The sequence below is a fragment of the Nyctereutes procyonoides genome, unplaced genomic scaffold, assembly GCF_905146905.1.
Source record: "Nyctereutes procyonoides isolate TBG_1078 unplaced genomic scaffold, NYPRO_anot_genome, whole genome shotgun sequence".
Lineage (NCBI taxonomy): Eukaryota > Metazoa > Chordata > Mammalia > Carnivora > Canidae > Nyctereutes > Nyctereutes procyonoides.
Window position 1 is genome coordinate 11,759,229 of NW_026575044.1, and position 28,000 is coordinate 11,787,228.

The 28,000-nt window shown below is 56.2% G+C and overlaps 2 protein-coding genes across 4 annotated transcripts in view; one reads left to right on the forward strand and one right to left on the reverse strand.

Annotated features, from left to right (window-relative positions):
• The first annotated feature begins 319 nt into the window (after window positions 1-319).
• TMEM63A (transmembrane protein 63A) lies at window positions 320-27,579 on the forward strand. Of its 2 annotated transcripts, none has more exons than XM_055323563.1 (23): window positions 320-397; window positions 4,676-4,875; window positions 7,105-7,184; window positions 8,621-8,687; window positions 9,539-9,576; window positions 11,578-11,720; window positions 12,786-12,837; window positions 13,237-13,345; window positions 14,005-14,075; window positions 16,095-16,175; window positions 16,414-16,537; window positions 16,629-16,762; window positions 17,921-18,058; window positions 19,187-19,340; window positions 21,783-21,889; window positions 21,966-22,052; window positions 22,467-22,529; window positions 22,908-23,070; window positions 23,327-23,432; window positions 24,249-24,416; window positions 24,998-25,113; window positions 25,430-25,489; window positions 26,063-27,579. In XM_055323563.1, exons 2-23 carry the CDS (start codon window positions 4,690-4,692, stop codon window positions 26,234-26,236), a joined length of 2,421 nt encoding a protein of 806 aa, XP_055179538.1. In that variant the 5' UTR covers window positions 320-397; window positions 4,676-4,689; the 3' UTR covers window positions 26,237-27,579. The 2 variants fall into 2 exon arrangements, with proteins under 2 accessions (XP_055179538.1, XP_055179537.1); XM_055323562.1 differs by lacking the exon at window positions 320-397 and adding an exon at window positions 2,345-2,962.
• The window catches only part of EPHX1 (epoxide hydrolase 1), a 34,902-nt gene continuing 34,451 nt past the window's right edge, over window positions 27,550-28,000 (reverse strand). For both annotated transcript variants that reach the window (XM_055323565.1, XM_055323564.1), the window contains exon 9: window positions 27,550-28,000. In XM_055323565.1, coding sequence (XP_055179540.1) covers window positions 27,799-28,000 — 202 coding nt within the window. In that variant the 3' untranslated portion in view covers window positions 27,550-27,798.

Below are 28,000 nucleotides of genomic sequence, written 5' to 3' on the forward strand. Positions count from 1 at the left end.
CCTAGAAGAATGTCACTCTGCCTGTTTCAAGGACTTGTCAGTGGGCTGTGGGCAGTAAGGAAATCTAATAATTGTTTCTGTCTTTCTTGCCCACATCACACACCACCCGCTCCCCGTGAGGCAGGGCAGCTGGGTCCGGACCCTGGGAGCCGCAGGCCTCCTGGAGACCGCCGCCAGGAGCCGAGCTGCGTGTTGTTTGGGGGGCGGCTGCAGGCCCGATCGGGCAGGCTGCGCACTGCGCGAGGTGAGGGCCGAGGGGCGCTGGTCACCGCGGAGAATTGGGCCGGCGGCGCGTGGCTCTGCGCATGTGCGGGAGGCGCTGGAGTTTCACTTTGCAACTTTTAAGTGGTGGGGTGCCTCCCGCGCCGGCCAGGTGGAGCCGGATGCCAGACTGCAGGTAGAGGGGAAGGGGTGGGAGCAGGGGTTCGGTGCGGCCCCCTAGCCTTCCCGGACTCCCCCTCCGAGCCTCCCTGTCCCCCCCTCTCCCCCTCTTCTCCCCTTCTGGCCCCTTCCTTCCCCTCGGGACCTGTCCCCGGAGCCCCACCTCCCAGCCCTGGGAAGGGGGGGGCACTTCCTTCGCGGACCCTGGGCCCCGCAGGACTGGGAAGTGGCTGGCGCTTGGGTGCCCTGCGCTGGGGGACAGGTGGAAGCCGCTGGGGCTGCCCGGCGGTGACCCCTGCCCGGGTCTCGGGAGCCCAGGGCTTCCGGAAGGGTGAGGACAGCTCTGCCCAGAAACCAGAGCCACTGGGGTTGGGGACCTGAGAAGACTGGCTACCTGAGACTGGGGGGTGGGGTGGCCTTCCCCTTCGGCTGCAGGTAGTGTCCTCAAGGGCAGGAATCCCCGTGCAGTGGACGGAGTGACTGCCAAGTTGTGTGACTGGGTGCCAGGGCCCAGGGTCCGTGCTCACCCATCCCTGCCTGCGTCGCAGGGGGCTGTGGAGGGCACTGCGGGCTCCTTGGGGCCCTGGCTCCTGCAGGGCTGAAGACACTCACGGGGGATGGGGACAGACTCCCTGTCAGCTTTACTGCGCAACCAGGGTTTCCCCCTTTCCCTCCAGCGTGTCCTGTCCCACCGAGTTTGTCCCCCTCTTCCCCGCCCCCCGCACCTGTTGGAGCCCTGGGTGCCCCCAGAGGATGCCAACAGAAGCAGGGCTCCCTTTCCTGCTCACATGGCGTCTTGTTTGCCTGGTGTTGGGGCAAAGGTCTCTCTTGAGCGGGCTCTGACAGTGGGAGCATCGGATGGAGCCCTCCGTTAGCCGGAGGAGTGACTTAAAATAAAAGCCAGGAGCTTTTGAAAAGTCTGGCGGTGCTTTGAGAACGTCGTGTTCACTTCGCAACCACCTCCTGCATCTGGAAGATCCCATTTAGCTCCTGTGGCAGCAGGGCCGGAACTGCTTGTGGTCTTGCTGTTGTAAGAAAATCGGAAGATCTGTGGTAAAGATACCCTGAATTTGTAGGGGGCCTTCCTACAAAAACTGACGGTGCTCACGCTCCCCGCCCCCCCCCTCCCCGCAACAGTCGGCTAGCCTTTCTGGAAGGAAGGTGACGAGGGTCAGGTGTGCGCTGCTGGTCAGGGGCTAGTCCTTGCTGCCAACTCAGGCCGGCGGGTTAGAGCTTGGAGCGGCCTCGGCCCTCCCTCCCAGCCACCGGGACCAGACTCGGGACCAGACTCCGGGGTGCCTGCTCCACTGGCTGCAGGGCCCCACAGTGCTTCTGTGGCTCCTACCTTTAGGTTACTAGAGCATTCTCCAGAAGGCACAAATAAGGCATTTGCATAAGCGTAACTACAAATAAGGGAGGACTGCGGGTGGTTGAAGCCAGGGCTCTCCCAGGGCCACTGGGCCTGCTTGCTGGTTTCTGCCACTGAGCCAGCTGCCCTGGGGTGGCTGTGCTCCCAGCTGCCGCATCAGAGCTTGTCTGTTCTGGAACATGCTGGGGATGGGGGGTTGGGGGGTGCTGGGCCTGGGGGGACCGCAAGGCTTCAGCAGATTTTGGATACGATGTGTGTACGGCCAGGGACAGTTCACACCTGAGCTGGAAGGCTGGAGAGGCGGGGCAGGCCTCTAAAGCTCTGCCCTCACATGGGTGCCTCCCCTGGAAGGGGCTGACCTTGCAGGCACCCCGAGGCTCCCTCCCCGAGGCCGGCAGTATTTGCTGGGTGACCTCGGGAGTTCTTTCCAACTTCGTAAAGCCACTGGGAGGAGCCTGTTTGGCAGGAGGAGAGTCCTGTAGAGGCGTGTCTGGAGCTGGAGGGTGAAGAGGGAGGGGTCACAGGTACTTCCTGGTGGGTGGGGGCTCTGCTCTTCTAGAGCTCAGCCTCTCTCCCTTCCAGGGACAGTGCTCCCTCTGTGGGCATTTTATGAGGATGACTTTTTTCTTCCCACGTCACTTTTCAAGCCTCCCTTGCTTGTTCTGCTGTGTTCCTTTTCCTGAATCTAGTCCTTGGATGGCAGCTGCCCTTGGGACCCAGAGGAGATCCTGAACTCAGAGGCTTTTCTGGAGCCCACAGCCAGCCCTGCTCTTGGGAGTGAACACTCCCTGGCTCCAGCAGTACCTGGAGTCAGAGAAGAGGAGTTAAGAGCGCCCAGAACCAGTTCGGGGAGCTGAGGGAGAGAGGAGGGTGGGGGATTGCCCTGGGAAGAACCGGAGACTCCACGTGGGTGTCTGAGTTCAGAGACTTAGGGCAGGTGTGAGCACAGGGCAGTGTGCCCAGCTGAGAAAGACAGCTTCCAGGGACTCTGACCGTCTGTCTTCCCTAGAGAAGCCTGTAAAGGCTGGTGCTCTGTGTTCCTGGGGTCAGGAAAGCCCTGCAGGAAATGAGTAGCAGGCCCGAGGCGTGTTGGGAGGTGGCTAGGGCTGCCCCTGTCTTTGCCGGAGCCGGAGCCGGAGCCGGAGCCGGAACCGGCTCCAACTGAGGACCTCTCCAGGGGACTCACCCACAGTTTTTCCTTCCTGGCATGTGGTGAGTGTGGAGCGAGGAGGAGGGGCAGGAGCTGGCCGCAGAGAGTCAGGCCGGGCCCTTCTGTTGGGATGGTGCCGCTGGGTGACATTTAAAGCAGGAAACCAACAAGAACTGTCTCTCAGAGGTAGTCTGCTCTGTTCAGAACCACCGACTCCATGGCTCTGGCTTCACTTACTCCAGCCATTGCCAAGTCTCTTAGAGGGGTGAAAAAGTGACTCAGCCTTCTGGGGAATCCTCCCATGCCCTTGGAACTGCCACCCCCACCCCTTTCCTTCATGTCTTGGCGTATGTGTGTGACTGTCCCCAGCCAGCCAGCCCCAGGGCTCAGAAGTGGCAACCCCGCCCCCCATACACACCCCAGCGGCATTACCAGGTAGTCCAAACACCAGGTTGGGTTGTCTGTGCCTTTTCTTTTTGTCCTCAAGACTTTTGTTCCTATAACAGGTTAGAAATATCAGAGCTAGGGGCACCTGGGTGGCTCAAAGTGTCTAACTTTGATTTTGGCTCAGGGTATGATTTCAGGATCGTGAGACTGAGTCCTGCGCCCCACTCTGCAATTAGGGAGGAGTCTGCTTGAGAGTCTCTCCTTCTGCCCCCCCTCATGTGCATGCACTGTGCTCTCTCTCTCTCAAAGAAATAAATGAATAAATACAATCTTAGAAAGAAAAAGGAAACAGAAATATCAGATGTAACAAATCCCCTGACAATGTTTAGCCAGATGCAGGGAGTGGGGAGCTTGAGGTCGGGTTGCCCAGTGTGTCTGCTGGCTCTCCAGCCTCAGGTGGCATGAGAAGGGGGCCAGAGCCTGGCCATTAACTCTGGGGCCTTTGGTGCCAGGAGACAAACACTGGAGATTTCCATCAGCTTCTCGGGGGTGCCAGGCGCCTCCGAAAGGAAAGGCCAACAACCAGCTGGGAGTGATATTTGCTTTGGAAATGCTGGGTCTTCCAGTAGACCGAGGATACCCAGGAGGGTGGGGGTGAGAGGACAGAGCTGGGAGTGTGCTTCAGGGGGCCCTGAGGAGCCCCCTCCCTCCTTTCCATCCTCTTCCACTGCCCCCCAACCCCCTTTGCCTTTTCTGGCTGCCCAGAACTCATGTGTGTGTGTCACCGTGCGGGACAGGGAAGGGGCTGGGGCTGAGAGCTGATGCTGCCCTGACGAGCCTGCAGTCTTGGGCAGGCTGTTACACCCCTGGGCCTCGGCTCCAAGTGGGTGGAAGGCCCATGTCTGTTGTCCCAGCTGGACATGCCAGGAGCAGCAGGGGCGGGGGCTCCTCTGTGGCTCCAGGGGATCAGCCATCCTTGTGGACTTGCATGTCCTTTCTTTTTTGCTCCTTCCTGGGTTTTTTTCCTCCCCTTTGTCTCCCCTGGTCTGTCCCTGCCTGTCCTCAGAGCCCCCAGGGGCTCCCACAGATGACCCTCTCAGCAGCTGTCCCCAAGGCAGGAGGAGCTCTGGCACCCTGGCTCTCCTTCCTGCTCCCTCGCGCTGGGGAGGCTGCCAGCCATGTCCGGGACGAGCCCTCCACCCACCCAGCTGACCCTTGGGACTGTCCCCACAATGGACCTATTCTCGTAGGCTCTGCCAGGCGCTTGGGGCCTGGCGTCTGTCCCTCCCTGATTCTCGCTGCTGCTCCCACCTTAGGCGCTGCCAGCGCAGGCTGGGGGAGCTGCAGGGGGGTCCAAGCCCTGAGCGTCTGCCGGGTTTGCTCTCCAGGGAGGACAGGCACGATGACCCACCGCCCATCGCTGGAGCTGTGGCAGTCCAAGGCCGTGTCCATGCGTGAGCGGCTGGGCATCGGGGATCAGCCCAACGACTCCTACTGCTACAACTCGGCCAAAAACAGCACCGTGCTCCAGGGCATCACCTTCGGGGGCATCCCCACCGTCCTGCTCATTGACGTCAGCTGCTTCCTGGTGAGACCCCTCCTGAATCATGTCCTCCCCCTCACCCCACCATCCCCGGGCCTTCTGGGGAAGTCAGGCGAGGAGCCAGGCATACCTGAGTGTAAATGCCAACTCTGCTGCTTACCTGCTGTCACTGTGTGTGCCACTGCTCATATGGGCTTCAGGCTTCTGCTCTGTAAAACAGAGCTCATAATTCCTACCCCTGGGATTTTGGGAGATCAGACTGTGCTAAAGGGCCCACTTAGCTGTCCCTTTGATGATGAGCATGACCGCGGAGTTGGCCTGTCACGTCATGGGCTGGTGGGAAGGGTGCAGTCTGCAGGGACAGGAGGTATGAATGGAAGGTGTGGGCTTGAATTAGAGCATCCCACACCTCCCGGCTTAGAAATGTAACCTTCTGTCCCCACTGGGTCCTGGGCATTTGGAGGGATCAGCCATAGAGAATAGGACAGACCTCGGAAGAGGCCCACCTTACTCAGAGCTGATCCACTCAGTGGCCTCTCTTTAGTGTAGACCTCCTTGTTCCTGAACACCCCCCCTAGTTGGAAGTACACTATTTTTCTCCCCTGTGCTGACTCGCCTTTGGCCAGGTGGGAGGTAGTGGGGTAAGGCCACCTTCCTTTGCCTGCCTGTGGCTGGCCCATGTCCTGATGCCTTCTCCCCATGGGTAACACACATCAGCTGAGTAAATGGGGTGGGATGGGGGTGGAGGGTATAGATGCCCTGCTTTGGGCCAGAGGCTGGGCTTGGGCAGGCCTGAGAAATGGGACTGGCATGGCAGGAGGGCCCTAGGCCCAGATTGAGAGAAAGAGGCAGGTATAAATGTAAGTAGCTAGTGGAAAATTATTACTGGGAAGGAAGAGGGAGTTCTACCCAGGATTCAGATGTCCATGGTAGCTACACTGTGGTGCTTTGTGGGCTGCTATGGGAACCCACATGCCACTCATCTTGTGTCTGTGAGAAAGGATTCTTGTCTTGGAGCAGAAACCCACTTGTAGGTTGAGGACACGGGCACCTACAGCAGCCTCAGTGGGTAGGGGCAGCAGAGGAGCGAGGTGGTGGTCTAGAGGGTTGCTGGGATTACTGGAGGAGGGACCCAGGAGAGCGTGGGCGTGGGCCGAGGTAGGTGGTCTGGAGGAGGAGGTGGTCGTGGCTGCAGCGGGGTTGGCTGAAGAGAGAGTCACTCTCCAGGGCACTATGCTGGCGGCGGTGGGTGTTCATCACTGGATATTCTGGGGTACACTTGGGAACTGGCAAACATGAATGCGTGGGAGGTGTCCATACCCCGAGAAGGAGCAGCAGGGCAGGCGGGCAGGCAGGTTTATCCCAAGACATGAGTCACCTGCTTCTGGAAACATATCACTAACTTCCCCACCCATCTTGAGGTCATTCCTCAGGGAACAGGAACGCAGTCCCTCTGGGGTTCTGGCCTTCTGGATTCCCTTGAGGGACACAAAAACCACACTGAAAAGCTCAGTTCCTGACTGGGGACGTGGTGGGGATGTGCTAATGAGAAATGGCCTCTCTTAGGTCCCTGAATCTGGAAGGGAGGGAGCCTGTCTGGGGAGTGGGGAGAGGTGGGACCAGGGCTGAGGACCGGCCAGGCCAGGGCAGAGGTATGGGGAGGGAGGAGAGATCTAGAATTTACAGAGTTTAGAGCTAAGGGAGGGTTAGATAGGCTGAAGGTCCCATCTTGTGGATGCCGAGCCCGCTGGACCTGGTGGTCCTTGGTGGGCTTCGCTCCACACTGGCATCCACAGGGTTTGCCTCGAGGACAACCAAACACCGAGTAAGGGTCTCACCACCTCTGGCTCTGCCTGGCGGGGTGCTCTGCTACCTTGTAATTAAAAATGCAAGTTTGTGTAAAGTGAAGAAGGAGGCTAGTCCCCAGGGCAGCTATGAGGCCAGATCTTGCCTTCCTGCTTGGGAGCAGCAGAAGGCCGATCAGGGCTGCAGAAGGTCGCGGCTGTTGATGCCGCCCTGAGAGCGAAGAACAGGGCAATGTGCTTGACAAGGAGAGCGCCAGGGCAAGCTTAGCGCGGCATGGGTGGCCTGCGACAGGCGCTAGCGAATGAGGTGAGCAGAGCATCCAACCATGCAGCTGTGTGGCCATGGGCAGCTCAGCACCCTCTCTGGGCCCTTCTAGCCCCACTGAGTTTAGGCAAGTCTCTAAGATCGCTGACTCTCTAATTAGAAGTCACCTGAGATGCTTGTCCTTGGTTTCTTTTCTCCTTTTAGTGTTTAATATTCGTGTTTTCCATCATAAGAAGGAAATTCTGGGATTATGGCCGTATTGCCCTGGTGTCAGAAGCAGACAGGTAACAAAGACACATCACCTCGAGTGTGTGTGTGTGTGTGTGTGTGTGTGTGTGAGAGAGAGAGAGAGAGAGAGAGAGAGAGAGAGAGAGAGAGAGAGAGACTGGGACAGGCTGGCGGCCCACATGTGATGCTGACACTAGATTGCGCTGAGTGAGCCAAGCCAGTGCCAGAAGTGCTGCCCTTGGGCCGTGGCCTTGGCCTGGCCGTGGCTGGAACCTTGTTGGTTTCAGGCTCTGGAGGAAATCGGATTGCTTTCCGTATGTGGAGCTGTCAGTATAGCCTGCAAATGATGCCAGTTTTCTTTCTCACCTTGAATGTTTTCAAGTGTCTCTTCTTTGAAATGTGCTACTTTGGGGTTGGGGAGGAGGCAAGAAGGGTTAGGAAGGGTGGTAGGGCCATAGGGAGAGGCCCTTGTCCTTGCTCCGGGTTGGTGTGGGCTGATGGCCCTCCCTAAGCCAGCATCAGGTGAGTCTGTGGCAGAACGGAGACCCCCTTGGCCGTACCTCTCCTGGCTCTGCTGGCTCTCTGCTCATGACCCCTGAAGGGGGTGTATTCTAGGTCTGCATACTGGTGTTTCCAACCCCAGCTGTTGTCACACAGCCTGGATCTTGTGTCAGATGCAGAATAGGAAGCCATCAGGGAAAGCCACGTGTGCCAGGTTGCTCCACCTGGGCCTCCTCTGGCGCTCACCCGGCGACACCTGCCACTCTTGCTCTAGGGGCTGCTGCCGTGTTGAAATGCATACTGTGTGGGAGGGACTGGGCCTGTAAAAGCACCTTCCTTCCTCAAAGCCTCAGTTCTGGCATTTGCAGAAGCAAATAAATAAAATACTTATGTCCCTTGGGGTGTCTGGGTGGCTCAGTCGGTGAAGCGTCTGCCTTCAGCTCAGGTCATGATCTTGGGGTCCTGAGATCGAGTCCCACGTTGGACTCCCTGCTCAGTGGGGAGTCTGCTTCTCCCTCTGCCCCTCCCCCTCCCCCTGTTTGTGCTCTCTCTCTCAAAGAAATAAATGAAATTTTTAAAACAAAATAGTTATGTCCCTTACAACCAGTGGAATTGTAGATTGGATAAAATACAGCCTTTGTTCTAAGTTTTGTTTAACACATTGGGAAATGTATTGCAGACATTGAACTCTGAAGTCACTTTAGGTAGATGCATTGGGGTGCTGAGGCCCCAGGGTGCGGGGCACAGAGACGATCTGCTGATGCCGACCCCTTGCCACTTGTCCCTTGTGATGTAGTGTTACATGCCTACATGTAGTGGTCATTGCCCTTGTCTGCATGTTTCACGAACTGTTACATTTTGTGCCAGACTTGGAGGAGTGCTAGTAGCTTTGGTCTGGAGCTCTAAGAGGTGGCAAGATACCTGACGTTGGACGTCGGCTTTTGGACTTTTAAAAATAATTTCCTGTCACTCTTCCCTTTTGTGTTTCTAGTGAGTCCAGATTCCAGAGATTGTCATCATCTTCCTCTTTCGGGCAACAAGATTTTGAAAGCGAGCTGGTTGGTATCTAAGGGGCAGGTGTGGCTCTGGCTGGGTGGGCGTGGGGGAGGGCAGCTGTGCACCTGTTGAGCGGCTGCTTCCGTACGCTGTGTCCTGAGTGGTGAGCGTTGATGAGAGCTCTTCCCTGTGCCACCTGGACTTGGGATGTCCTGCAGGGAAGATGCAGCTGGGGGTGTCCAGGGTGTGCGACAGGATCAACTCTCAGGCAGAGGGCTCCTGAATCCCTGTGGTCCCAGCGCCTGTTGCTGTGATCACACGCAGGGCCAAGTGGGACAGTTCTTTGTTGGCTTGCCTGCTGGCTTGAGCTAGATGTGGTCAGGAGCCCATCACCCTGAACAGGTGATGACCAAAAGTAGTGTGTCTCCAGCCAGGGGTGGAGGGACAGCCTGGCTTTAGGGAGTATTATGTGTAAGAGACACGACGGACAGTAGAAGCTACAGGCACCCTCTTCCTCCATATACGCACCCTGGGGGGACTGTCTCACCCGTTTCCCTGCGTCTGCCCCATGTCTCAGCCAGTGATTTGGGATGCCCAGATAGCAACCCACAGCAGCTTCTCCACAGCTGCCCTGAGCTCTTTATTCAAGTTCAGGATTTGCCCCCGGAGCCTGTATGTTTCCACAGATTGTCAGAGCTTGAGAGGTTTTTACCAGAATTCCAGGCACAGGGTGCGTGTCATAAATGGGAGCGTGGAGACTGTCACTTCGGGGACATGCGGTAGCTTGCTGAATTTAGGACAGAAGTAGTGCTTTTACACCGCGGGAGGTCAGATGGTTGTTTAATATCGCGATCACATCTGCCTCCCAAAGACAAAGATGTTCAAGGCTCATCCCCCATCTCTGCATTTCCAGGGATGCTGCCCCTGGCTGACTGCCATCTTCCGCCTGCAGTGAGTACAGCTTGGGGAGCCCGTGTGAGTGGGGGCGTGTCTGTGTGTCTGTCTTTGTCTGGGTGGGTTTTCTGCGTGTTTGGTCAGCAAGGAAGAAAGAGCCAAGACACCTGACTGCAAGATGAGGTCTCTTAGCTGCTTCTCAGCTCGGGCCCAAAGCAGTGGGGGGGGGGGCTGGCATTAGGGGGGCCCAGACAGCACCTGCACAAGCTAACTAAAGCTGATTTTTTGGTGCTCTAGGCAAGGATGATGGGCACCCCCTCAAAGGAGGCTCTTCCAGGAAGGCTTCTGTATCTGATTTAGTGCATAGAGGAGAAAAGATGGTGCTTTAGTGCATTCACCTCATTGGGTTAAAGGTTGCCTTGTTTTTAAAATGGGAGGCCTGCAGAGAGAAATCCGATCAAGCTAGGATCAGCTGTGATCATAGGGAGCACCTTTCAGAGGTGCCAAGATACAAGAAGGACCTCTTAGGATTGGTGATGTCCGGCAGTTATGGGATGTTGGGTACCCTCACTCTGGGTCTCAGTTTCCACTATAAAAGGGGGCCCGGGATGACATGGTGGGAGAGGTGGATTTGCCACCCCACCCTTCTCTGCCACTGCAAAATTGCGCCACCAGGAGGCATTTCCTCCTGATGCTGGAAGTCACATATACTCTGCGCAAAAAGTCCATCACGTAGGGGAAAGAACCAGTAAGGGAAAGAACCAGTAAGAAGAAATTTGAGGTCACCTGGAACCCTGCCCCCGAGAGATGCCCAGGGCCTGTTATTTGGCTACTCTGTGGCCACATTGGGTGGGGCTCAGGCCACACCCCTGCCCCTGGGCTTGGGACCACACCCCCCCAGAACCGGGTGGGGCAGTGCCAGACACTGACTCATCATTTCCATGGTAACCCACAAAGGCGGGTAGCAGTGGCTGGTCTCTCCCTGCACCCTGTTTTCACTGTCCTGTGTCCCCTCCAGACCCCCCCACCCCATGGACATGAATTTCTCATAAGGGGGGCTGTAGCAGGGACCGCTGCGCATCCTGCTTTGTCACTGCGATGCTGTGTCCGCCGTATTTTCCCATCTCCACTCCCCATGTTTTTCTGTCTTCTGTTCCTGTTGCAGAAAGGACAGCACTTTGACTTTTTTGAGGCTATGATTAAATTCTAACAGCTGCTCCGGGCCAACATTCCAACCGCCATTCAAAGGGTCCCCACAGGTTCCTTAGGATTGCCATTCCCAGCCAGATTGGGAAGTCAGAGGTGTGTCCCCAGAAACACCTTGGATGACAATTGCTCATTCATTGGTTTGAGTCTTCATCACTGCTTGTTCCCGCCTTCTGGAAGCTGGACGCCCAGCGCACCTCCCTGTCAGGAGAGGGAAAGAAGGACATCCCTCTTCTGCCTTTGTGGCATGGAAGTCTGGCTGTCAGCCTCTAGAATTTTCCGGTCCCCAAGCTAGCTGAAGCTTCCAAATATGGCCCCCAGGAAAGGGTGGAGCCTCTGTGGGGCCCCCCACCTCGCAGGACACAGGGAGGAGGGGGGCAGCAGGATGGCCTGAGCCCCGGAATGCTGGAAGTGCTGGCTCCCACTCTGCCTCAAAGCTTGCCCCTGGGGGTGGGGAGCCCGGAGAAAGAGTGGGGGCTGTGAGCCTGGCAGAAGAGCCCCAGCAGCCCTGTTGTCAGTGGCTTTGCTTATTCCCAGCAGCAGGTAGGGGCTTCGGGGTAACTGAGCATCCACATCCGGCCCCCACAGAGATGTCTCCAGAAACAGCAGCTCCCAGGGAGCCTGGTGTGGGGGTCCTCGGGGGGGCCAGGCTCAGGGGTCCCCATCCTAGCTCTGCCCTCACAAGTTGTGTGACTGGAAACTTGGGCTCTGCCTCGGCGTCCTCACCTCTAAAGTGGTGGGGGTGGGATTAGCACCTGCCTCCCTGCACGGTCCTGAGGACTAAGTGAGGTCACCTGAGGCCTGGCCTTTTACTGGCTGCTCACTGACATTCCATGTGCGTGTCTTGGCCAGCGATGACCAGATCCTGGAGTGGTGTGGGGAGGACGCCATCCACTACCTGTCCTTCCAGAGACACATCATCTTCCTGCTGGTGGTGATCAGCTGCTTGTCCCTGTGCGTCATCCTGCCTGTCAACCTCTCGGGTGACTTGCTGGGTAATGACCCCTCGTCCTGTTTGACTTGGGCCCGGGCAGAGCTGCAGCCCCAGGGAACGGGGCTCAGTGAGGTAGAGCAGAACCCCAGGACTCCCGCTCAGAGTCAGACATGAGGAGTCCTTGGCATGACTCTCAGAATGTCCCCTCTGTCTGAAGGTCTGGAGAAGAACCCACCCTCACCGGGGCCGAGAGCCAGGGCCCCCGATGTCCATTTCTGATTCTATCTAAGTAAGAGGAATAAAGCCCCAAGATACGTAGAATCAAGGGCTTTTGGAGAGTATTTTACACTGTCCAGCCCCCACCCAATCAGGAGGCCATAATTAGTGGATCTGGAAGATGTCCATGATGCTCAAAGTCAAAATCAGAGTGGAGAACAATGTTTCTAAGCGACTGTTGGAAGCCAGCTTCCAAAATGCCATCATGAATCCGCTGGGTTTTTTTCTTCTTCTTATTTTTTTAAACTAATCTTTTTTAAAAGATATTATTTATTTATTCATGAGAGACACACAGAGTGAGGCAGAGACATAGGCAGAGGGAGAAGCAAGCTCACTGAAGGGAAACCATTGCGGGACTCAATCCCGGGACCCTGGGATCACGACCTGAGCCAAAGGCAGATGCTTAACCACTGAGCCACCCAGGTGTCCCTTAATTTCTTTAAAAAAATTTTTTTTTAAAGTAATCTATCCACCCACTCTGGGGCTCACACTCACAACCCCAAGATCAAGAGTCCCATGCTCTGCTGACTGAGCCAGCCAGGTGCCCCAGGAACCCACTTCTATGCCCTGTGATTCCCAACTTGCTTTTGGGACCAGCTTATTATGATTTTAGATTTCTCAAGGAATGTCATAAGGATTTCAAAGCAGGAGGAATTCAAGTGTTGACTTACCCACGTGGTGGGTTGGGAAGTTGCTGGGTAGAGCAGAGGCCTTGGTTGGTGGAGCTCTGAAATGACCGGATGGATGGTCAGGTCCTCTGACTGGTCTGGGATCACACTCCTTGGCTAGCCATACCGCACCCCCCTTCCCTAACCTGACCCTGGAACTACGTTATCTTGCTTCTCTGCAGATAAAGACCCTTACAGTTTTGGGAGGACCACAATAGCAAACCTGCAGACAGAGTAAGTGTGGGGAGGGGGCTGTGAGGGTGCTGATGGTGGGAGCAAGGGGAAAGTGGGTTCCAGAGCCTGGGCTCGGCCAGATAGCCCACTCGAGCAGGCTGATGTCCCAGGGTCCCTCCGCAGCCAGCACCTGTGGCCCGGCTGTGGGCACAGACATGGCCCAGGCAGCGACTCTTTTGCTGGGGGTCCTAGGAGATCCAGAGGGTCTCGTGGGGCAGGGGCCATCTGTCAGGATGATGCCCGCTCTACAGGAGCCAGGCCATGAGACCTCTGTTGGAGGCATCTACTGGGATGGAGCCATTGGCCCCCAGCTCAGCGCTGGGAGGGGTACCCAGCCTTGCACCCCGACCCCAGCTCAGGAGCCCAGCCCTGATGGCAGCTAGTTCCCCCCCCCCCCAGCAATGACCTCCTCTGGCTGCACACCATCTTCGCTGTCCTTTACCTCATCCTCACCGTGGGCTTCATGCGGCATCACACCCAGTCCATCCTGTACAAGGAGGAGAGCCTGGTAAGTGAGGCTGGGGGTGCAGGTGGGAGCAAGAGCCGAGTGGTGCCCCAGGCCTATGGGCTGGGATCCAGGAGCAGTGATCTTCCAGAGAGGCCTCTGTGGAATCCAGTTGGCATGTTTGTACTCAAAGATGATGTTATGTTTTTTTTTAAATTTCTGATTATTTTAGACTGTGGATTTTTTCCCCTCTGTTTTGCCCACTAGCCCTTAAATTTGTGGGGTTTGGGCTTATAGTCACTGATTCTGAGTACCTTCTCAGAAGTTCGGATGGAGAGCAAGCAGCTCTCTGTCTTTGCAACCCACAGCTTGATGGGAGAGGAGGAGATTCTGTTGGTTCCAGGCCTGAGTCTTCCTCTGATCTGCTGTGTGACACCATTTGAGTCACTTACCCTCTCTGGGTTCCTTCTCCCTTTCTTGTCATGCAAGGGAGGCTCACAGAATTGCTTTGGAAGTGTATTCTTTGTACAGTCTGGAAGATGATGCTACGTGAATGACATCCATCAGGGCTCTCTCTCTGCCAGGCTGCAGGAGGAGAACACCTGAGCCTTCCGAGTTTTCACTGTTTTCTCTGGGGAGACTTGAACAGGGTGGGAAGGCTGGGCCCGCCTGCAGACTGGCTTGCCCTGGTGACTTCTCTTCCTGGTGCGTTTCTCTGGCAGGTGCGGCGGACCCTGTTCATCACGGGCTTTCCCAAGGACACCAAAAAGGAGGCTGTGGAGAGCCACTTCCGGTGAGCAGGGCTGTGGCCCCTCTGGGTGGGACAAGTGCCTTAGGGCAGCACTCTGTCTTCTGCTTGGGCACCCAGAGACCTCAAGAGGGGCTTGGCCCTGCCACACAAGCATCGAATCGGTGCTGGTGTCGTGGAAGGGTTCTGGCCAGGTGGCCTGTCTTCTCTAAGCCACCACAATATGCCGTGTGACCACAGTAGCTGGAGTACAGGCCAGGGTGTAGGTGCAAATAAATGTCTTGAGAGCACATGAGAGATGATCTGCCCTGGGCTTCTCAGCATCAGCTGTGCTGAGCCTGATGCCCCAGACAGAGCTGGTCCCCGAAGGGGAAGGCCTGGGGCTGCTCATCTATCTACTCACAGGTGTCTCTTGAGTAAGCACCTGGGTCCGGAGCCCTGTCCTCATAGAGCTCACCATTCAGCGAGTCCAAGCTCTCCTGGTGGGACCTCCTTCCCGGGACAGCCCCTGCTGAGCACCTGCACCCAGGACTCCTGAAGGTGGAGGTGGGGGTGGGAGGAGGGCTTTCAGATGGAGGAGGGAGGAAGTGTATGCAGGATGGAGCATCAGCAGTGGGGTGGGTGGGGCAGAGCAGGTGCAGAGGCCCCTGGACCCTGTGGGCTGCAGGCAAGGGCGCCGAGGCTTCTGTCTTCACTCCCCACCGGCGCAGCAGTTGCTACCCTATAGTGCAGACTTGGGGTTGAGGGTGTAACTTGGAGCTATTTGTGAAGAATGCTTGCTACGCAGATGATGCGTATACACAGTTATATTATGAATGTTTACAGTTTATTGACTAAGTCCTCAGAAACTCCAAGTATTTTAGAAATATCCTTTTACATAAACGCCAGATACTGGCATGCTTTTTCTCTGTTCCTTGAAATGGCTCCCCAAGGTACCTGGCAGGCGATGTTTGGAAACAGTTGTTTTATTTAATGTATACCTTAAAGAAAAAAGCCCCCTCCTTCCCATACAGACACTGGATCAGAGCCATCCCATTTGAGGGGGCAATTTTGATGCACACGACTGCAATCCCTGGGGACCGACATGGGCATTTGTCTTGTGGCTGGGATGCTTACGCTGGGGTGCTGTTTAAATGAGTGACTGACTTATCTGTAGGTTTTGTGTCTCTCACTAAGATGTACCCAGAGTGGTTCCTGGCATGTAGTCAGTGGGGATTTTGTGTGTTTTGGGAGGAAACATCATATGGTGGCTCTGGGCATGGGTCCTGGCACTGGGCTGCCTGGATTCATATCAGGGCTCAGACAGCCACTAGCTCTGTGGCCTGGGGCACAAGTCATATAGCCTCTCTGACCTTTATTTTCCTCATCTGGAAAAGATAACTCTCATCTCAGATAACTCTCTTCCTTTGGGTGGGTGGAGGATGGTGCCAGTGGTGTTCATCCTTTGTCAGAAGCGCCTGTTGATTTAAAGCCCAGAGAGTATAAACTTGTCACTTTCAGGCAATTACTTTCATGCTATTGGACGCCTGGGTGGCTTATCGGCTTAGTGCCTGCCTTCGGCTCAGGGTGTGATCCTGGGGTTCCGGGATCGAGTCCCACATCGGGCTCCCTGCATGGACCCTGTTTGTCCCTCTGCCTATGTCTCTGCCTCTCTCTCCCTGTCTCTCTCATGAATAAATAAATGAAGTCTTTAAAAAATTACTTTCATGCTATTAAAAAAAGGCCTCTTTGTATGAAATTCCAAAATTTCTTAGAATGCCTGGATGGCTCAGCAGTTGAGCATCTGCCTTTGGCTCAGGTCATGATCCCGGGGTCCTGGGATCGAGTCCCACATCAGGCTCACCACAGGGAACCTCCTTCCCCCTCTGCCTGTGTCTCTGCCTCTCTCTCTGTGTCTCTCATGAACAAATAAATAAAATCTTTAAAAAAAATTTCTGATCTACAATCCCTGATAAAAGACATAGAGAAAAGAGGTCTCTGGTAGCACACAAGGTAGCCTTGGAGACTTGGGCATCTCTCCTGTCTGGGACATCCTCTTTTCCAATGGCCGTCTTTTGGGCACAGGGACGCATATCCCACGTGTGAGGTGGTGGATGTCCAGCTGTGCTACAACGTGGCCAGGCTGATGTACCTGTGCAAGGAGAGGTAAGTGGGGGCTGGCAGGGAGTAGCCCGCTGGGTAGCAACTTTCTCCTGCACTGAGACCCCCCCTTCCTGCTGGCTGCAGCTGGTGCCCTCAGTGGGGAAGGCAGGAGGGTGGCTCTGCCCTTTCTTGTTTAGAAAGCTGAACTCCTGGGTCTGGTGGGCACCGATGGTGGGAGGGTGAGTGTGGGGTGTGTGCTACAGGATTAGCTGACATTTGCACCTGCCCCTCCACCCTACAGGAAGAAGGCCGAGAAGAGCCTGACCTATTACACCAACCTGCAGGCGAAGACAGGCCAGTGGACCCTTATCAACCCCAAGACCTGCGGCCAGTTCTGCTGCTGTGAAGTGCCGGGCTGTGAGTGGGTGAGGGCCCAGCCCTGCAGGAGCACACCGCAGGGTCCCTGACCTGCACCCAGGGCTGTGTTGTCACCAGGGCATGTTTGTCTCCTGGCAGGAGGACGCCATCTCCTACTACACACGCTTGAAGGACAGGCTGATGGAGAGGATCGCGGAGGAGGAATGCCGTGTCCAGGAGCAGCCCCTGGGGATGGCCTTCGTCACCTTCCAGGAGAAGTCCATGGCCATCTAGTGAGTATGACAGGGCACGGGGGCCCCTCCTCCAGATGACTTGCTATCCCTGCTGGGGATGCGTGGTACTGCTAATCGTCTCTGGGATTTGCCAGGGGGCATTTCCACCTCTTTCCCCAGATGTGGCCGGGGAGGCCACACTCCCTCTGTCATCGCAGCCCGAGTTTGTGTGACAGCTGGCCAGGGCTGATTCTTCTGAGCCCCTCTTGGGTTGATGTGGCCTCACCCTACCACTGGGCTCTCACTAGCCACCCTGGGGATCCCGTTGCTTTGTGTCCAGTGTTCTGTCCAGCGGGATAGATGCCGCCCTCCTTCAGATATCCTCTCTGGACCACAGATCTTCTTCTGTGCCTGGGCTTCCCATCTTCATACAAACACACAGACCCCTGGACACTCGGGGCACTCCCTGCTGCAAAGCCGAGGCCTGGGGAGGGTTCCAGAGTGCATTCGGGCTCCCATAACAGTCTCACATGGGTACTCGGTGTCATCTTGCCTTGGGAACAGCACGGCCTGGGGTTGGGAGAGGGCTGTGGAAAGCAGGTAGCCACATGGACACCCCTTCTCCTGCCTTCTCTGTGGGCAGCACGGACCCAGGAACAGCCCCCTGGTGTGCTCTGCAGTGAGGTGGGAGCCAGAAGGGGGAGATGTCCATATAGATAGAGGGTGTTCTGAGTCAGGAGTGGGGGACATGGAGAGGGTGGGGGTTGGGGTGGCCGTCCTAGGGAGGGATGCAGGGTGTCAGAGTGCAAAGGAGTGAGGGAAAGGGCGGTGAGGCCCTGGCCGGCTGCAGGGTGTGCCCACAGCTCCAGCATGCTAGGTGGGCAGAGGGGATGGCCCAGGGAGGAGCGTCGGGTGAGGCTGTGCAACAGCGTAGGAGGCAGCATTAGACGGATGGAGCACAAACCCAAGTGGGAGAGCCTTGATTTCTTTTTCCATAAAGCAGAAGTCCTCCCTGGCTTGCCAGGTTGTTCTGGGGCTCAGACGGAGTCCTCCCTGCAGTGTGCCAGGCACGATGTTTCTTAGCATCACCTGTAACAAACTAATAAGAAAGCCAAGGTCCTGTGCTCTGGGGCCCTGCTGTCACTGGGTATTGTCTCCCATGTATGTACGCGGTCCCCTCTGTGTCCGGGCCCTGGCCACCTCTGCTTTTCCTGGCAGCATCCTGAAAGACTTCAATGCCTGTAAGTGTCAGAGCTTGCGGTGCAAAGGGGAGCCCCAGCCGTCTTCCTGCAGCAAAGAGCTCTGCACTTCCAAATGGACAGTGACTTTTGCCACCTACCCTGAGGACATCTGCTGGTGAGCCCCCAGGACAGGCGGGGGTGGGAGAGAGGCCCCAGGGCTGGTGGGGCTGCCCTGTCACCTGGAAGCACGAGCAGGATCTGGCAGTCAGGGAGGTCCGTAGGCGGCCCCTGCTCCTCTCGGAGCCCGGGCTGGTGGGGCGGGGGGGCATGATGTATGTGTAGGGGGGTGTCCATGCCCCATGCTTTGCTCCAGTGAATCCAAAACATCCAAAATATTAGCATTTCAATGTGTGATCAGTTATTTTTTAGTTGCGATGTTTCTCTTTTTCATACTCAGCATCTTTGAAATCCAGTGGGTATGTTACCTGGATTAGAACCAGCCCCGTGGCAATGCCCAGCAGCCAGGAGTGGCTCCTGGCCCTTGTCTCCCCCCATGCAGCCTTAGGGCAGGTGTTGGCCTCCCCCTCCCCCGTCTAGCCTGGGGGACAGGCTGGCGAGCTGAGCTGTGTCCAAGGGGGTCATTGGCCAGCCTTGAGCATGATGTGGGGGGTGAGGGCAGCCCCAGCAGAGGCCTCAGAGAGGCTGGCCTCAGTTTCTTCCTTACCCCTCCTCCGCTCTCCTCCTGGAGCGAGCTTTGGGTGCTTGTCTCCACTGGCTCTAGCTTGGCCTCTGAGGGTTCTGCACCTCACTTCACAGTGTTCATCAAACTCAGGTGGTTTGTTGTCTGTTCCAGTGGGGTGAGAGGCCAGGACAGGCTATCTCTGTCTGTCCCTGGCCCTTACATCCCCTGCCTGCCCTCCCTGCATCCAGCCCTTGCCCCTGCTGGGAAGAATGTGTCACCAGTCACCAAAAGTTGCAGACATAGCTGGGGAGTACCGGCTCAGAGCCTTGTTTTGTCTGCCTAGGTATTCATGGCATCTCTTTGGTGGGTTCTGGTCCCCAGGCTGTAACTGGGAGCCATGTTAGCAGTGAACAGTCTCTTTTTCCTTGGAGAGACCCAAACTTGACATTACTGGAGCTGAAGGTCAAGACAGAGCACTTGTCTGTACTCCTGAGGTCTAAATGAGCCCCCAGCCAGAGCCCTCGGGCTGGTCTCCTGCCCTAAGTTTGACTTGTGGACCCACCAACTCTGGGGGTGGGTGCCTGGGAGATAAGCCTACTGGCCATGACCTCCCCTCTGCAGGAAGAACCTCTCCATCCAGGGCTTCCGCTGGTGGTTCCAGTGGCTGGGCATCAACTTCACTCTCTTCGTGGGACTGTTTTTCCTGACCACGCCCTCCATCATCCTGTCCACCATAGACAAGTTTAATGTCACCAAACCCATCCATGAGCTGAACGTGAGTGACCATTCTGCAAGGCCCCTCCTGCAAGGCTGGTGACTAGAAGGCATGGTGGATGGAACAAGAGACAAGAGATGTGGGCAGGGAGCTGGAGCAGTATCTCTCAGCAGGGGCTGTGGTGAGGCAGGTGGTTGGGGGGGGCAGGAAGGAGTGACATGGAGTGGGGCAGCAGGGTGGGATTATTTCTTTCACATTCAATAATCTTGCTACAAAGCCATTGATTCTAGATAGGAAACATAATTATTTTTTCATAATTTTTGAAAAAGAATTCATTTATTTGAGAGAAAGAGAGTGCGTGCGGACATGTGGAGGGAAGGGGCAGAGGGAGAGGGTGAAGCAGACTCCTTGCTGAGCTTGATCCCAGAACTCTGAGATCATGACCTGAGCCACCTAGGTGCCCCCAAATGATTTTTTTTTAAATCTTAGGTGAATCCAGAATAGCTAAATACTCCCTAAATTGGCATTTGCTTAAAAAGGTATTATTTTCTCATAATTAGCTCTGCTGAAATATCATCCAAAATCTTTCTTATTTATTCCAATTCCACTTGGTGTTCAGTTAATCACACTCTGGGAAGGCACATGGGGCTGGAGGTCTTGAGGTCCTGGCCCTTGCTCTGCTGTTTCTTCCCTGCTGATGAATTCTGAGCCTGGATTTCCATCTGATAGCTGGACTGAAACACCTGCCATAGCATCCTCACAGGGCTGCTCATGAGCTAATATGTGGTCAAAGCTCTCTTACGTGATTTGGTAAACAGGTTTAATAAACAGGTTTATTAAGAGGTTAATAAACATCATTAAAAAATCTATAGTGTACATTAAGCAGTTTTATTTAGACTTAAAGCCTATAAATGTTGTTCATGCCTTTGCCAATCTTTGGGTGTATGGTCAAGGCCTGTTCTTTGGAGGGTGGATCAGCTAAGTGGACCCCTCCTTTTCTGTTCTCCATAAGCCAGTTTTGTTTTGTTTTTTAAGATTTTATTTTTTATTTATTTGAGAGAGAGAGAGAGAGAGAGAGAGAGAGAACATACACGAGCAAGGGGAGGGGCAGGCAGAGGGAGAAGCAGATCCCCTGCTGAGCAGGGAGTCCCACATGGGGCTTGATCTCAGGACCCTGAGATCATGACCTGAGCCGAAGGCAGATGCTTCACTGACTGGGCCACCTAGATGCCCCAGTTTTTGTTTCTTAAGTAAAGCGAGAATCTACAGATAACTTGCAGAGCCATTCTAAGTACAGATCTCTCCTGAATCTCCAGTCCCTTGGTCTTCTATAGTTAATTTACTGTCATATAATTCAGTAACATTTTTATTTAATTTTATTTTTAAAATTTATTTTTTAAAATATTTTATTTATTTATTCATGAGAGACACACAGAGAGAGGCAGAAACTTAGGCAGAAGGGGAGGCAGGCTCCCTGCGCGGGGAGCCTGATGTGGGACTCGATCCCAGGACCCTGGGATCACAACCTGAGCTGACAGCAGACGCTCAACCACTGAGCCACCCAGGCATCCCTCAGTAACATTTCTTAAAAAAGATTTATTTACTTGAGAGAAAGGGGGAGCACAGGGAGGAAGGGCAGAGGGAGAGAAAGAGAGAATCCCAAGCAGACTTCCTGCTGAGCATGGAGCGTGATGCAGGGCTCGATGTCACGACCCGACATTGTGACCTGAGCCAAAATCAAGAGTCAGACGCCCAACTGACTGAGCCACCCAGTGCCTCTAATTCAGTAGCATTTTTTAAGAAATTGGCCTTTATAGTCTTTCTGAAGTATGCAACTTAGTTTTCAAGAAATCTTCCCCCTTGGGCACCTGGGTGGCTCAGTTGGTGAAGCATCCATCTGTCTTTCTGCCTTCAGCTCAGGTCATGATCTCAGGGTCCTGGGATTGAGCCCCACGTTGGGGTCCCTGCTCAGTGGGGAACCTGCTGCTCCTTCTGCCTCTCCTCCTGTTCTCTCTGTGTGTCTCTTAGATAAATAAGAAAAATCTTAAATAAAGAAATTTCCTCTCTTGTTATACTCACTTTATCAGGGAAAGTAGTAGTGGGTCAGCTTGTGTGATGACAGTCGTGAGTGCAGCAGGTGCACAAGGGATTGGGCCCCTATTGGGCCGGTGGTTGCTGAGCGGGTGGCTGCCCCAGGGAGGCCTGGCTTCGGTGTGTCCACCTCCTCCGGCATCTGCTATTGGGTTTGTATCAGGCGGCCGGGGGTGATCGATGTGGTCAGTAGGACACGTGCAAATGAGCCATATGTGAAGTTCCTTCCTCTGCTCCAAAGAGCTGTCTTCCCGCCAAGTGCCGTTACAGTCTCTTCAACCACTGCTCTGGAATACCTACCCTGTACCAGGCCCAGCATCAGCTCTGGGGTGGGGGTGGGGGGGCAGGCAGGACCAAGAGGTCCCCATGTGGCCATGCCCATGTCTCTCCTCTGTGGCCTTTGTTTTCCAGGACCCAGTCATCAGCCAGTTCTTCCCCACCCTCTTGCTGTGGTCCTTCTCTGCTCTGCTCCCCACCATCGTGTACTACTCTACACTGCTGGAGTCTCACTGGACCAAGTGAGTGATCAGGGGTATCCCTGGGGCCACCTGGGATACTTGGGGGCCCGGGGGACTCACCTGTGGCTTCCTGCAGGTCCGGAGAAAACCGCATCATGATGTCAAAGGTCTACATATTCTTAATCTTCATGGTGCTAATCCTGCCCTCCCTGGGCCTCACCAGGTACGCATCACCTCCACCTTGTGCTCCGAATTAGCATGGGGGCTAGATCTGAAGAGCTCTGTCCCCAGGAGAGGGGAGATAGTTTGGGGGTGTGTGCAAATCCCCGTCACCCCACCCGGGGAGCTCTTGTGCGGGCTCCTTGATTCTTCTGGATATAGGGTCTTTTTTCCTTTAAAAGAAGCTTGAAAACAAAACTTAGCATGGACCTTCCCCTCAGGACAAGGACCATCTTTTAAGGGAAGGAGTCGCTGTCAAAGCTGCCCTGCTCATTAAATGGAGCAAGTGGCATCTTAGACAAGAAATTCGGGCCTGGAGTTTCCGCCTGATGTTCAGAGCAGAGAGGAATGAAAACATGCAGGCATCACGCAGAGCACTGGACATAAATTCTCATGGCGTTTTCTTTCTTTCTTCCAGTCTGGATTTTTTCTTCCGGTGGCTCTTTGACAAAACTTCCTCAGAAACCTCCATCAGGCTGGAGTGAGTATCAGCCACCTTGTGTTTCAGAGCTGCATTCCAGGGGCATGTCCCCCCGGGGCTGGGCTGGGGCTGCAGGGGACAGTACTCTCCTCCTGGGGCCCCTGGGCCTGGCATTGCCACAGCATCCCTCCCAGGCTGAGCAGAACCATCAGTGGGCACCGTGGAGCTGACCTGCTTTGCACTGCGTGTGCAGAAATGTGGTTCATCTTTGAGGCTGAAACTCCAGTAGTGGAGTCTTGTTCATTTTTTGAGACTTATTCCTGAGAACAGAGCCACTCGGGGAGGAGAGGAATCATTAGGCTCCCTGAGGGAGAGGGTGGTGGGGGAGAGGCTCCTAGGCCTCAGCTCACCACAACCCCCACCCCGGTGGCCCCCCAGGTGTGTCTTCCTGCCTGACCAGGGAGCCTTCTTTGTGAACTATGTCATCGCCTCGGCCTTCATCGGCAACGGCATGGAGCTGCTGCGGCTGCCGGGCCTGATCCTCTACACCTTCCGCATGATCATGGCCAAGACCGCGGCCGACCGCAGGAACATCAAGCAGGTACAGCGGCGCGGCGGGTATGGCTGGAGTGTAGACTCCCTCCCGGGACCCCAGCCTCTGCACTGTGGGGTTCCCCAGAGGCTGACCCCGAAGCTTAGGGTGGGAGGGTCACTGTGCCATTGGTCCTCAGCACCCTCAGCCTGGTTCCCAAGGCAGAAGGGTTCCCAAGAGGTGGGGGGAGCTGTGTGCCTCCCATTTCCAGCGTCCTCGTCTGTGCCCTGGCTGCCTGGAGTGAGCTCCTTTCCCCTCTGTCCAGAACCAGGCCTTCCAGTTTGAGTTTGGAGCCATGTACGCATGGATGCTGTGTGTCTTCACCGTCATCGTGGCTTACAGCATCACCTGCCCCATCATTGCGCCGTTCGGTGAGTGGCCCCGGAGCAGCCCCAGGAGGATAGGGGGCTGATTCTCCCTCCATCCGTGGTCCCTGCAGCCAACCCTCTGGAACCACCTGGATTCTCAGTCCTAACACTCAATGCTGGCCTATGAAGCGGTCTCCTGCCCACGCCCTTCCAGTGTGGAAGCCCTCAGTGTGACACTAGTGAGGAGTAGATGCAGGATTTGAACTGTTTGACTTTAGAGACCAAAGTCCTGCCACTAAAATAAGCATCAGGAACTCCAGAGAGATGGAAGATTCTGGAAGGAAACAGAACACCCAAGAGACTGTTGGCAGTGCCTGCTGAGGTTTAGGGGTGGGAGGAGGTTTCACTTGTCCCTGTATGTTCTTCAACTATTTAAAAAAGTGTATGGTAATAATCTTTAAAAACAAAATCATTTTTTAAATAACGTGACTTCATAGAGGAGGCTGTACCCCACCTTCTATGCTGCCCCTGGGGTAGGACTCTGGGGCATCTGCCGACTACTGGGTGTAATGGGTCAGCTTGGGTGGGGGAGGGAGGGAGAGCCAGAGCCTTGTGGGATGGTGGGGGGCTCGTGGGGGAGGTCCCAGAAATAGTTGAGTCTGAGCATCTGGGTGTAAAGTAGCTTCTTTCTGCAGAATGATCCTAGAATTTCTGTGTGCTACAGGGACAGGGACAGGGAGAGGACACCCGCAGCTGGGATGTGTGCTTAGCCCTCTTTGGGTTTCCTGCGGTGGGGCAGCAGAGCCAGCCCCAGGAGGAAGGAGGTGAAGGGGCCCTGGGGCCCAGCCGGGTTTGCCGCTCACAGCCCCATCTCTGCAGGCCTCATCTACATCCTGCTCAAACACATGGTGGACCGGCACAACCTCTACTTTGCCTACCTCCCGGCCAAGCTGGAGAAGAGGATCCACTTGGCGGCTGTGAACCAGGCCTTGGCCGCCCCCATCTTGTGTCTCTTCTGGCTCTATTTCTTCTCCTTCTTGCGTCTGGGTGAGGGGCCCTCCCGGCCACGGTGGGGTGTGGGCTGGGGGCAGGAGGCAGCTCTGGAGGAGGCCTTCACAGCAGCTGGTCAGATCCCGCCCCGGATGGCCAGTCAGAGGGTGGCGGCTGGGGGAGGGCCGGCTGACAGCTCGGCTCCAGAGCTGCCCCTGGTGACCCTGGTGGCACGTTAGTGGAGAAGCTTCCAGAGAAGGCAGCCCCCTTATCAGCGCTGAGCCAGAGATGGGCACGCTGGTCCAGGGTGCCCTTTGGGGTGCGGGTGGGCCCGGGTCCTCATAGCTTACATTCTTGTGCAAAGGAAAAATCAGAAGGGGTGTGACCATGCCCTGTCAGGTGGGGGAGCCCCACTCCTACCTCTCCCAGGGCACCAACCCAGCAAGGAAGTGGACAGGTGGATGTGGTGTCTCAGGCCCTGGAATCTGACTGGGGATGGAGGCAGCTGGTCCATGGGATCCCCTGGGTACTCCTGGCTGGTACAGACACCCTCCCTGCAGTGGGAGAGGTCACAAACAGATCCTGCCACATGCAGCCCCTCTTCCCCCCTGGCAAGGCTGGCCTGTCTCTGTCCCCAGGTCTGAAGGCCCCCCTCACTGTGTTCACCTTCCTGGTCGTGCTGCTCACCATCCTGGTCTGCCTGGCCTACACCTGCTTTGGATGCTTCAAGCACCTGAGCCCTCACAACTACAAGGTGAAGGGAGCTGGGTCCCCCCACAGCCATTCACCCATGTGGCCCAGGGGAGAAGGTGGCAGGTCCGCTTGCCACCTCGTCACACGCCCTCTCCAGATTTTGTTTCCCCATGGGGCAGGCGCAGCAGTCGTGCCATGTGTTACCTCCCCACCCCTTCCCTGCTCCCCAGGAGGCCCACCCCCTAACCCTCTGCTGCCGGGAGGTTGGCGCCAGCTGGTACTGCCATCCTGAGTGTTAATAGTCTGTTTGTTTGGAGGGTGCTAGTGCAGGAAGATCGGTTTTGTTTCTCATCACAAATGTGTGCTGTTGTTTGCAGACAGAAGACTCAGGGGACAAAGGAAGTGAGGCAGAAGTCTCCAGGCCAGCACCCTTCACGGTACGTTCTGCTTTTTCCCTGAACAACAAGCCTCAGTGGTTCCCAGGCTCCTGGTGAGATGGAAGTCCCTTGATCACGTGGCAGCCGTGGTCCTTTCGAGAAGGAATCCCTAGGCCCTCGGGATGCTTCACCTGCAGAGGTGAAGCCGCGTTCCGAAGCCGCGTTCCTTTTGCCAAGATGCTACCCCATCCCCTGGTTTCAGTTCTGGGCCCTCGTTTGTTCTCTGCAGGTTGAATGCCTGCTGGGTGAGGCCCCCACGGTACTTGACAGGGCCAGGCCTGGGCCAGAGACCCAGGTCACAGCACCCTTCTGTCCAGCCCTCACCCCCCCCCAGGTCAGGCATTCGTAGGGGTGTCTGTCCTTGGTCCAGCCCCAGAGAAGGTTTTAAAGAAGATTCATTCCCTGGAGGCACACCTGCCCCTGCAGACAAGGGAGGAGGCATGGCAGGTGGATGGCCCAAAACCCCTTCTTAGCCTGGCTCTGGGAAGGAGTAGCAGGAGTGGGGTGGAGGACTGGGTCTGAAATCTCATGCCTGGCCCTGCTCCAAGCACTCAGACTCCCATTTTCTGGCAGCCCTATGTGCCCCGGATTCTGAATGGCTTGTCCTCGGAGAGAACAGCCCTGTCCCCACAGCAGCAGCAGACCTACGGCGCCATCCACAGCATCAGCGGGACTGTCCCAGGGCAGTGCCCGGCCCAGGGCCCTGGGGACAGTGACAGCGAGCCGCCTGTCTACCAGGAGGCCTGAGGGTGGCCAGGCCAGGCTCCGAGCCAGGAGAGGAGACCCAGGTGGGAAAGCAGCCAAGCCCAGAATTACATTCCACATGTTTTAAGCACAACTGCTCCTCAAGGATGGAACTGGAAAGGTGCTCCTGCCCTGGGCTGAGGAAGATAGGCTGGGACTCCCATGGGGTGGTGAGCAGCGGCCTTCCCGGCCACAGCAGCGAGGAGGGGGTCATGCAGCCCTGTCCTCCGACCTGCTTGCCAGAGGCCTGCTCCCTTCTATGTCTCCCTCCTGCACAAATGTCCAGTTCTGTGGCTGGGACAATTTTTAGCAAAATCACGTGTTGGAATTACACCCGTAGCCCCAGCTGCTGTGGTGACCAGATCAGGTACGAGGGAGAATGGAGCAGTGGAGGGGCCCCCCTCGGAGGCCCCAGACGCTGCCCACCCAGCTCCAGGCACACACTCAACTAGCTGATAACCAAAGAGCCTGCGGCGGAACCAGGCCGGAGATGGGGTCCAGATGATGGTCAGGGTCCATTCCAGCCCTCCTCTGCCGATCCCGGGCACCCACTGTGGGAACAGGAAGGCGATGGGCCCATCTGGGGGGCCCCACACCCCTCCTGGCTGCACGCGGCCCTCCATGCCCACCTGGTGGCTCCTTTTGTATCATGTTGCCAGTGACACTGGCTGGATCAGGGTCACCCTGTGGCAGGCAGGGACAATGAGGACCATTAATAAAGTGCCTAACCAGCTAGACTGGTGAGATCCACCCTCTCTTGCCTCTGCAGGGCTGCATATGCCTGCTCCCTCCAAGGTTGGGGTGGCCTCCTAGAGCAGAGCCAGGGAACAGGTCAGGAAAGGGGGAGAAGGAGCGGGTGTCTGTGCCTAGCTGGGCCATGCACCACCCTTAGGCTGTGACCCCAGCTGGAAGGGCAGGTGGCCCCTTCCTTTCTCTTCCTGCAAGGATGGGGACTGGGATGCAGTTCTGGGCATTTGCAGGAGAAGCAGCCTCCTGCTGCCTCCAGGGGATGCCAGAGGCACAGGGAGCAGTGTGTGTGGGGGGCCCACCCTGTAGGAACCCAGTGGTGTGTGGTTCAGGGCCCTGCGATCCCGCCCCAGTGTCACCCAGCCTCAGGCCCTCAGGCCTCCATGCTCTGAGGTGTCCAGGACACCGGGAGGGGATACAGTGGCATCTTGGTGCTCTGTGGGCCTGTCTTGCCCTTCTAGGAAAGGGTTGGGCGGCCCCCTCTTCAACCCAGACTGTAGACCTGTCAGCTCCACTGGGAGGGGGACCCCATGTGGGCTTGGGGCATGCATATGTCACCTGGTCCCAGCCACTTTTAGGAATAAAATCATTTATCATTATTGATTGTGTGTGTGGGAGCACTGGTGCTGGTAGTGAGTATGGGGTCCAGGCATGGGCAGGGGACAGGCATGGGGGTGTACATCTTTGCCAAGAGAACACTGGGAGCCTCCCTGCTCCCTGGGAGCCGGCGCCGGGAGGCGGGGTGTGGGGGCTTCCAGGTAAAGGGGCAGACGTTGTTGGCCAGGGAGCCCCAGGGTGACAGCCAGTCCCCATGGGCATCAGCGTAGCTCCAGAAGCCCCACGAACTTGCGGATGTCCTGTGCCAGCAGCTCTGGCTCCTCAAATGCGGCAAAGTGGCCCCCACGGGCCATGTAGGAGTAGGAGATGAGTTTTGGGTACTTGGCCTTCACCCACTTTTCTGGCATGTGCATTAACTCACAAGGGAAGGCAGCAAAGCCTGTGGGCACGTAGACCTTCATC

Excerpts from the sequence above, each read along its gene's own strand:
- TMEM63A (XM_055323563.1), top strand. The coding sequence starts at position 4,690 with ATGACCCACCGCCCATCGCTGGAGCTGTGGCAGTCCAAGGCCGTGTCC. Across the intron at positions 7,185-8,620 it reads CTGGTGTCAGAAGCAGACAG|TGAGTCCAGATTCCAGAGAT; the intron begins GTAACAAAGACA and ends TTGTGTTTCTAG. Across the intron at positions 19,341-21,782 it reads AACCCATCCATGAGCTGAAC|GACCCAGTCATCAGCCAGTT; the intron begins GTGAGTGACCAT and ends TTTGTTTTCCAG.